Below are 7713 nucleotides of genomic sequence, written 5' to 3' on the forward strand. Positions count from 1 at the left end.
CTAAAAATACTTTTTATAAAAACAACTTTTTTCAAACCACAACCACAATATTTACCGCAATACCAAACACACTTATATTATGCTGTAATTCACACATGCCTGGAAATCATGCCGCCAAAATATTCAGATCAGGTGATGTAATTTCTCGCTGGATAGTAAATTATAAAATAATATAAATATATTTAAAAATTTAAATTATTAAATTAAAATAATTTTTTAATATAATTATAAGTTTAAATTTTATTTTTTTATTTAATAAAAATTAAATATAAAATAACATGGATTTATATAAATTTCATGTTTAAAAAAATTTATAATTGAAGAAATATTTTAAAAAATAATATAAATTATATTTAAAAATATAAATTATTGTGTTATGATAATTCGTGTTATGATGATTCTTCAACGTAGATTCAAATAGTTATTCTTTAAACATTTTAATTATCTCCGTTTTAGTCTACCACATTGTGTCATGAACTGTAAAAATTACACGGAATGTTTAGATTTCCTTGATAATATCCGGAGTAATCACATCTTATCGCATGTGGTGCAGGTTAATTCTATGTTCAAAACAATACCTGTTGGACCAATTCTTGCAATTGGGTACGTATAGTAAGAAAACTATGTTTAATTATATAGGCCACTGTTGTTTTCTTTATACTTTAACGATTGTTGTGCCTTGAAAGCCACCATCTTTGACAGATGGATCACTCAAATACCATGCCGACAACTCCATCTAGCTGTACGGATATGGTCTTTCGTCTTTCATAATCAGCTTGAGCGGCCTCTCAGCTGGGTGCGCACCACAACCTTGCCTTTAATCTTTGCACGGTCTAGAATACTATCCACGCAAAAGCTGGGGAGGGGGTGTGTGGCTTACTCTATACACTAACCTTAGAAGGGAGAGTCTTGCCCTGAGACATCTTCTCTCCAGCTATTATGGAATTCGTTTGAGTAGTTGTTAGTGCAACATTAACGCTGTCAGATAATGTATAATTGCAGATCAACTGCTGGCCTTGCCAACTGCTATATGGTAACTGACTCTTCAATGAACGAGACTATAATATAGTTGAATGATTGCACAGTTGTTGCTCTAGTCGCTACATAATCTTGCAATCCAGCTCCAGTAACATCTAGCCATGATTGGAATTTAATCATCGACTGTGTGTTGGGAACTCGTCAGGTCTTGAGTTATCCAGCAAGAATTACAGGAGTGAATTTTTCTCGATCAATTTCACTGCAGGTAGACCAGTACCTTTGTGCACTCTAGTTGAAATACTAGCATTAGCATAGTACATTTGAGCCAGGTTTATAAAATCTGTTTAATATTTTAATTACTGTAAAAAAATTTCAGTTAATGAAATTATAATAAATCAACATTGATTGTGGCAATTATTTTTTAATTTAATATATATATTTTAATATTTAATATCATGAAGATGTTTGATTTTGATAAATGAATAAAGCAAACATACAATCAATTAACTATATAATCTAAAAATCTAATTAAGAGAATCAATAATTGATTAAAAAAAAAACAAGAATCAACGACGAAAGGGTGCTCGAGCAATTTATGTTGAAAGGGTGGTTAATTTTAATCAATGAATCCATAATTATTGATTGAAAAAACCTATTATTCTCAACTTGATTGTTATTTCTTTGTTATTGCTACTCCACATCAACGTGATTTTAAATATCAAATTCTTTTAACACATACCGAAGAATCATGATCAATTTTAAAATGAGTTATTTTAAGCCATATAAATTAGTATAAACTAAAGTATAATGAATTATTAACTATCAAATCCTTGTTATTTAAAAAAAAACAAAAAGAATTATCCACTTTTTTTATTAAAAAATGGTGTTTTTTCGTGATATTAAATATCATAAAAGCGTATAATGAATTATTAACTATCAAATCTTTGTTATTTTTTTTAAAAAAAAGAAAAAGAATTATCCACTTTTTTATTTAAAAAATGGTGTTTTTTTCGTGATATTAAATATCATAAAAGCATGCATCTTAGACTGATCAATAATCAATTATCAAACCTCAATTATTATAAAACGAATTTGGCAAGTTATCATTATTTTATTATGAGGTTGCATAAAGAATCATTATTTTTTACAACTGCAATTATTTTGTATATTAATTTTGAAAAAATAATTAATAATCCAAAGTCATGAAAAATCATTATTAGTTTTTGTGAGGTTGTAAAAATAACCGTTAATTATTTGGAGAAAATTTATATTGAGAAAATGATAAAATAGTAGATAATAAAAAAAAAATTAAAGAAGCAAAGAAGACTGAGCCAGGCCTTCTCGCAGGGGCATGGTGGCAACAACTAGTTGTTTGACTAAAATGGGATGTAGTCTGAAGTGTGTAAAAAAAATTAATGCAAAGGGGAGAATTACATGATCCTTAGCTTTTTGAATTTTCTTTAACTGATATGAACTTTGAATGCATCATGTCTTCTGTGATAGGATATTGCAAGATAAAGGCATACACCTGAGTGAACTCAAAAGCTACGAAAGCTACAGCAGTAGAAGGCTTGTTTCTACAACGAAAGCACATTCAGAGCAATAGGACTCCTGACCTTGTGAATACCATTACTCCATGTCAGAGCTCCGAACACAAAATTTCCATCACTAGTCTTCAGAGGTTTAAAATCTATCTTGAAAGACAGTTTTTCGGCTGTCTTTGTGAACTTGAGTGTAGCAGGTGTCACTGTAACTTGAACACCAGATGGATAATCAACCTTCGCAACATAAGCAGTTCGTCCTTTACCATAATAAGTAACTGTTCTGTACACTGATATGCTTCCATTCATGTTAGACACGCCAATCGAGGGGTAGTTGAAATCGTATGGTGGTTTAGTTTGCTTTGGGCAATAAGTTGGCTGTCCTGTGAGGTTTTTCAATTGTGCAGGGCTTGCACCTGTGCTGCAGAGAAAATTAATAACGTCATCGGAATCAAAGTCATAAACTAGTCCTGGATTCAATGCTGCTAGTGGATTTATGTGTCCGGATCCGTAGTCAAAAGGTGTGGCCTGGGTGTCATCTGGATCTCTCCCAATAAGCTTTCGTGTGTTATCCATGACTATAGCTGTAAAAATGAATTCAAGCAATAGATGTCAGATATAGAGAAAGATGTCCTAAAAACTTGTTAGTGAACTGAGATTTTCCTGATAATTTTTCACCGCTGCAACATCTAACCTGTTGTCATTATTGCTGACTTTATCGCCGCCGGACTCCAAGAAGGTCTGTAAGATTTCAAGATTGCTGCAACTGCTGAAACATGTGGGCAAGACATGGAGGTTCCGGAGATTATGTTGTAGTTCACGGATCGCCCAGCTGTGTCATCAGTTGACACTGGAGACCATGCTGCCAAAATATTGAGACCAGGAGCTGTAATATCTGGCTGCAATTGGAATTCACATGGTCAAGCCAAATTGTGCTTCAAACATTTCAATTCCTTCTCGTCTACCTCATGTAGTCATCAAATTTAAAAGGCACATATGTGAATGGATATGTTTAAAGGTTGGATAGGGTTTACCTTGATGATATCCGGGGTTATAATATTTGGTCCTTGTGAAGAAAACACTGTCACTTTTGGTGCAGGTTTTGTGTTCAAAACAGTAACTGTTGGCGCAATTCTTGCAGTTGGATTCCTATAGAAAGAGGAGTGCGTTTAGTTCTGTTAGATAAGTATTAAATTTCAATTCTATAATGCCATTTTGAGGCTTTGTTTTTACTCTTTTTTATGTTTCTCGCTTATGAGTTCTTTAGGCAACAAGATAAAGAACTCACTTTTGTGCTTGCATATAAGCCTGAAGTTGGTGTGCTTCTTCTTGACCGATTAATGTGCTTGGTATTACAGACTGAAAGCCAATTTCTTTGACAATTGGATCAATCAATATCATTCCTACACCTCCACCTAGTTCTACAGCTACAGCCTTTTTTCTTGGATCATCAATAAGAACCTCAGTTATGCACAAAACAATCTTCCCTTTAATCTTTGCAGGGTCTAGAGTATTGTCCTTGCAAAAGCTGGGAGACAAAGAATAGATTAGAAACCAATTCTTTAAGAACAAGAACAACTCACTGGTCTTGGATCTAGGGATGTATTAATCTGGTGAAACTTTATTTTATTTTCACTACCAAGTCAGAAGGTATTGATTGATATCGAATATGATGGTGAAAAATCGAGGATTCTTTGAATTTTTGTTTCCAAGAATTATAAGTCTACATAGGAACTTGGTTGATTTGAAGAAGTTGTTTCAGAATTAGATAAAGAACTTGGAGATTAACTCCTGAGGTAATCGATTAATGAAGGCTTTGTGAGTTGCAACAGAAAGAGTCACTGCCAGATTATTTTTTCTCTCAAGTAAGCTAACTGAAGAATAAGCATATGATATGGAACATGTATAGGAGCTAGATAATGTCTCCAGGAATATTGAAGTTGGACTCCGCATGAAGCTTTGCAGCTTTATCATATATATTTAATCAAATAAAGAAGATACCTCGCATTCTTCGCTGTAACACCTGGTACAGCTGCATCACTTCCAGCTATCAAACCGTATGAGGTTTCCATTTTCAGAGGATTTAGTGAAAAACCCTGAGAACACAGCAATGTTTTCATGTGAAGAAAGTTCTTACTAAATACAGTAGCTTTCTTGGCCCCAATTTTTTGTTTTTACGCACAAAGAAATGAAAAGGAAAAAAATATGATAACGTTTGCAAAAATCACCTTCACAATTTGTAAATTTCCAAGATAAATGTTTGAGTCAAATTCCCTGTCCAAAGAGCTAGCAGCAACAGTAAGGATCCAAGGAGCAACATTGGCTGCAGTCTTTGGGGAAAATGAGTTCCCTGCTGAAGAAGACACGACTATTCCTTTCCTGAATGCATGGAAAGCTCCAACAGAAGTTGCACTTTCAAAGTAAATAGGCTCGGGAGGGTTAGCACCAAAGGAAAGAGAGAGGATATCAACTCCATCATTGATTGCATCGTCCATGGCAGAAAGAATATCAGCATCATTGCACAGGTTAAACCAGCAAACCTTGTAGATGGCAAGTCTGGCATGTGGTGCACCACCTCTTGCAGTACCTCTGGCCATCCCAAATAAGCTAACATTAGACACCACAGCTCCAGCTATAGCTGAAGCAGTGTGGGATCCATGACCATCACTGTCTCGTGCTGATCGGAAGAAAGCGCCACCGAAATCTTCTAAGGGCCCATTTTCTGCTTCAAATCCTTTGAAGTAGAACCGTGCTCCTACAACTTTTCTGCAATTTCCAATCCAATACATATGGTTAAAACTCATGATTATATTTCGTTGAAATTCCGGTATTAATAACGAAACTAAAAATCGAAGTCCTTTTTCTTTTTTTATCAAAATAGTCCTTTAAATCAATTTTCGTGCCTCATGATTGGCCATGATTTAAAATTGATAACCATTCAAAGAAAGAATGCCGATACATTGGGACAAAGGAAATGCTAGATACCTGTTGCAGTTAGCTGATGTAAAATTTTCACCAGCAACGCATTCTCCCTTGAATTTTACAGGCACAGTGCCTAAGCCTGTATCGCTGAAGCTCTCAGACTCGGGCCAAAATCCTGCAGTAATGAAATAATGATGAAAAATGATTTACTGTAATTGTGCTGAAAATGGTGCTAGAGAGAGTCCATTAAGAGCTGGCTATAATCGGCAACAAAAAAGAGCTGAATGTAAAGAATTACCTGTATCAATGACACCAACAATAACATCAGACACTGACGAAGTCACTGGCTTTTGGTTAATCGCATTGGGAGAGTTTACGCCTAAAAACTCCCATGAATGCGTTGTGTGGAGCTTATTCGTTCGGCTCTCGAACACAGAAACAACTGAATCACTTTCTGCAGCAAGAGTGAATGTGATAAATCGGTATAGCTATATCTACTAGTAAATTATCCGTGTAGTTCAAAACAAATCTGTATGTGCAATGGTAGATGACATGCTTCGGTTTGTCTTTTTCCTTCTGTATCTCTCCAAAACTTTTTCTTAGCAAAATTGTTATCCGGTTGACAAAAACATATGAAAATTCTTGAGAACACAGTACCTGCAAGCTGCTGAGCTTGCTCTTGTGTTAGAATGGCTGAAAAACCTCTAAAGCTTTTCGTATAATGGTGAAGAGCTACTTCCTTCGCTTCATCGAAACTGAAAATTGGACAGATTCTTCAGCAATGTCGATATTAAACTAAGAATCTCAGTGCATTAAAACAGAGTAATTAGGTCCTTGCCTTCCAGTAACTGAAGCAAGTATCTCATGGTTATCATTGATCACGGATTCTTCATTGGGGTGTGAATGCTCTCCCATGTAAACTATATAATGCTGCATGTTAACAGAAAGCAAAAGAAATAAGAAAGCTCAGTAAGTCACCATTTTAACGTACTTGTTTCATCATTGCGTAAGCAAGACACTCATAATGCAATTTGTTGAGTACTTGAGGCAATGAAATGCCATCAGATTATTCCATGAATATTACCAATATTCACAGGCAAACATGCTTTTCATAACTTTAGTATCTCATAGTCTCACAGGCTTACCTTTGTCTTCTCAGTGGCTGCGGCTCCATGAACTTGTGCGACTGTGATGAATAAGAGAAAAGCAAGAAAATTGTCAACTCTCATGATTATTAAGCAAGCTTTAGCAAGCAGAGGAGATAGAAAAACTGTTAAGGGGCTAAAAGTATGAACTCCGATAACTGAATACATCATACATGCCTTTTTATAGCCCAAATCCAAGTTCTAAAGAAGAAAGATTATGCATTATATTAACATTCCAAAGCCGGCTACAGAAAAAGGTGGGACAATTGCATATATGAAAGGTAATACGCTCCAAGTTAATAATGCATTCAAAATAGATGTTGCTGTGTATAATTGGTTTCCAGTAGAATTCTTGAAGCCGGCTGCAGTTGGTCCAGATATTTCGTTGGCCGGATAACCTTTACGACACTAACAAAGAATATTTGTATCCATGCGAGGACCATTTCTACTTAGCAGAGGTGTGAACTTGAAAAGGTATTTCAAGCACATAAGAATATGCTGACATATTGGAGTTTTGAGCATGTTTCTATACAATGTATGCTTTAAAATATAGTACATATGGAGTATGGACTGGTATGACAAGCAACTCAAGGGTATGGCATCTCTCTATCATATAGTATTATTTAGCTGTCCGGTGATGTTTGAAGTTCGAACTTGGTGAAACATGCACATCACAGTTGTGTTTTTACTTCTTCCCATTTTTTATAGATGCCAAATTTTGGATGGTTTAAATTAATGTCAACTCTCAACGTTCGAAGACCCAAATGGAAGGCAAATTACTTCAGGTTTTTATCACCACCTCGCCGAAGAATAAACTGTGGTGCTCATGTGAACAACGAAAATCGATCACATATTTGTGTCTGATCTCTTTGCATTACCCAAATAGAAGTGTTTCCGAGTTGAGACCTGGTCCAGCTTCCAAGGAATTACTTGGATGATATTTCTAATCCGCTGTGACTTAATTGCTTGAACCATGGCCAGAGATGCATTTGTGTCTTGATTCCTTTTTTACATGATCTCGCTCCTTATCAGGGCAATCTCTGAAAAGAAGCAGCAATAAAAGGGCCCGCAGGCTTGCTAGTTTTGCTGCTGCTGTTCCCAAAATGGAAGGGGGGGGGGGGGGGGGC

The 7713-nt window shown here is 35.4% G+C and overlaps 1 protein-coding gene across 1 annotated transcript; it reads right to left on the reverse strand.

Annotated features, from left to right (window-relative positions):
- Nucleotides 1-2434: 2434 nt before the first annotated feature.
- Nucleotides 2435-7571, reverse strand: LOC105140010 (subtilisin-like protease SBT5.3). The gene is made up of 12 exons (XM_011046668.1): nt 7386-7571; nt 6587-6627; nt 6280-6371; nt 6099-6196; nt 5740-5895; nt 5505-5616; nt 4748-5285; nt 4521-4615; nt 3808-4047; nt 3554-3668; nt 3214-3418; nt 2435-3103 (listed from the first exon to the last, which is right to left on the reverse strand). The coding sequence occupies exons 3-12, from the start codon at nt 6354-6356 to the stop codon at nt 2556-2558; spliced, it is 2184 nt and encodes a 727-aa protein (XP_011044970.1). The 5' UTR covers nt 6357-6371; nt 6587-6627; nt 7386-7571; the 3' UTR covers nt 2435-2555.
- Nucleotides 7572-7713: the final 142 nt, after the last annotated feature.

The sequence above is a fragment of the Populus euphratica genome, unplaced genomic scaffold (assembly GCF_000495115.2).
Source record: "Populus euphratica unplaced genomic scaffold, PopEup_1.0 scaffold3.1, whole genome shotgun sequence".
NCBI lineage: Eukaryota > Viridiplantae > Streptophyta > Magnoliopsida > Malpighiales > Salicaceae > Populus > Populus euphratica.

Bases quoted from the DNA above. Each gene is read 5' to 3' on its own strand.
- LOC105140010 (XM_011046668.1), bottom strand. From the start codon at position 6,356: ATGGGAGAGCATTCACACCCCAATGAAGAATCCGTGATCAATGATAAC. The intron at 6,197-6,279 runs GCAAGGACCTAA...TCCAATTTTCAG, and splicing joins CTTGCTTCAGTTACTGGAAG to TTTCGATGAAGCGAAGGAAG. The intron at 5,617-5,739 runs GTAATTCTTTAC...TCATTACTGCAG, and splicing joins TGTTGGTGTCATTGATACAG to GATTTTGGCCCGAGTCTGAG.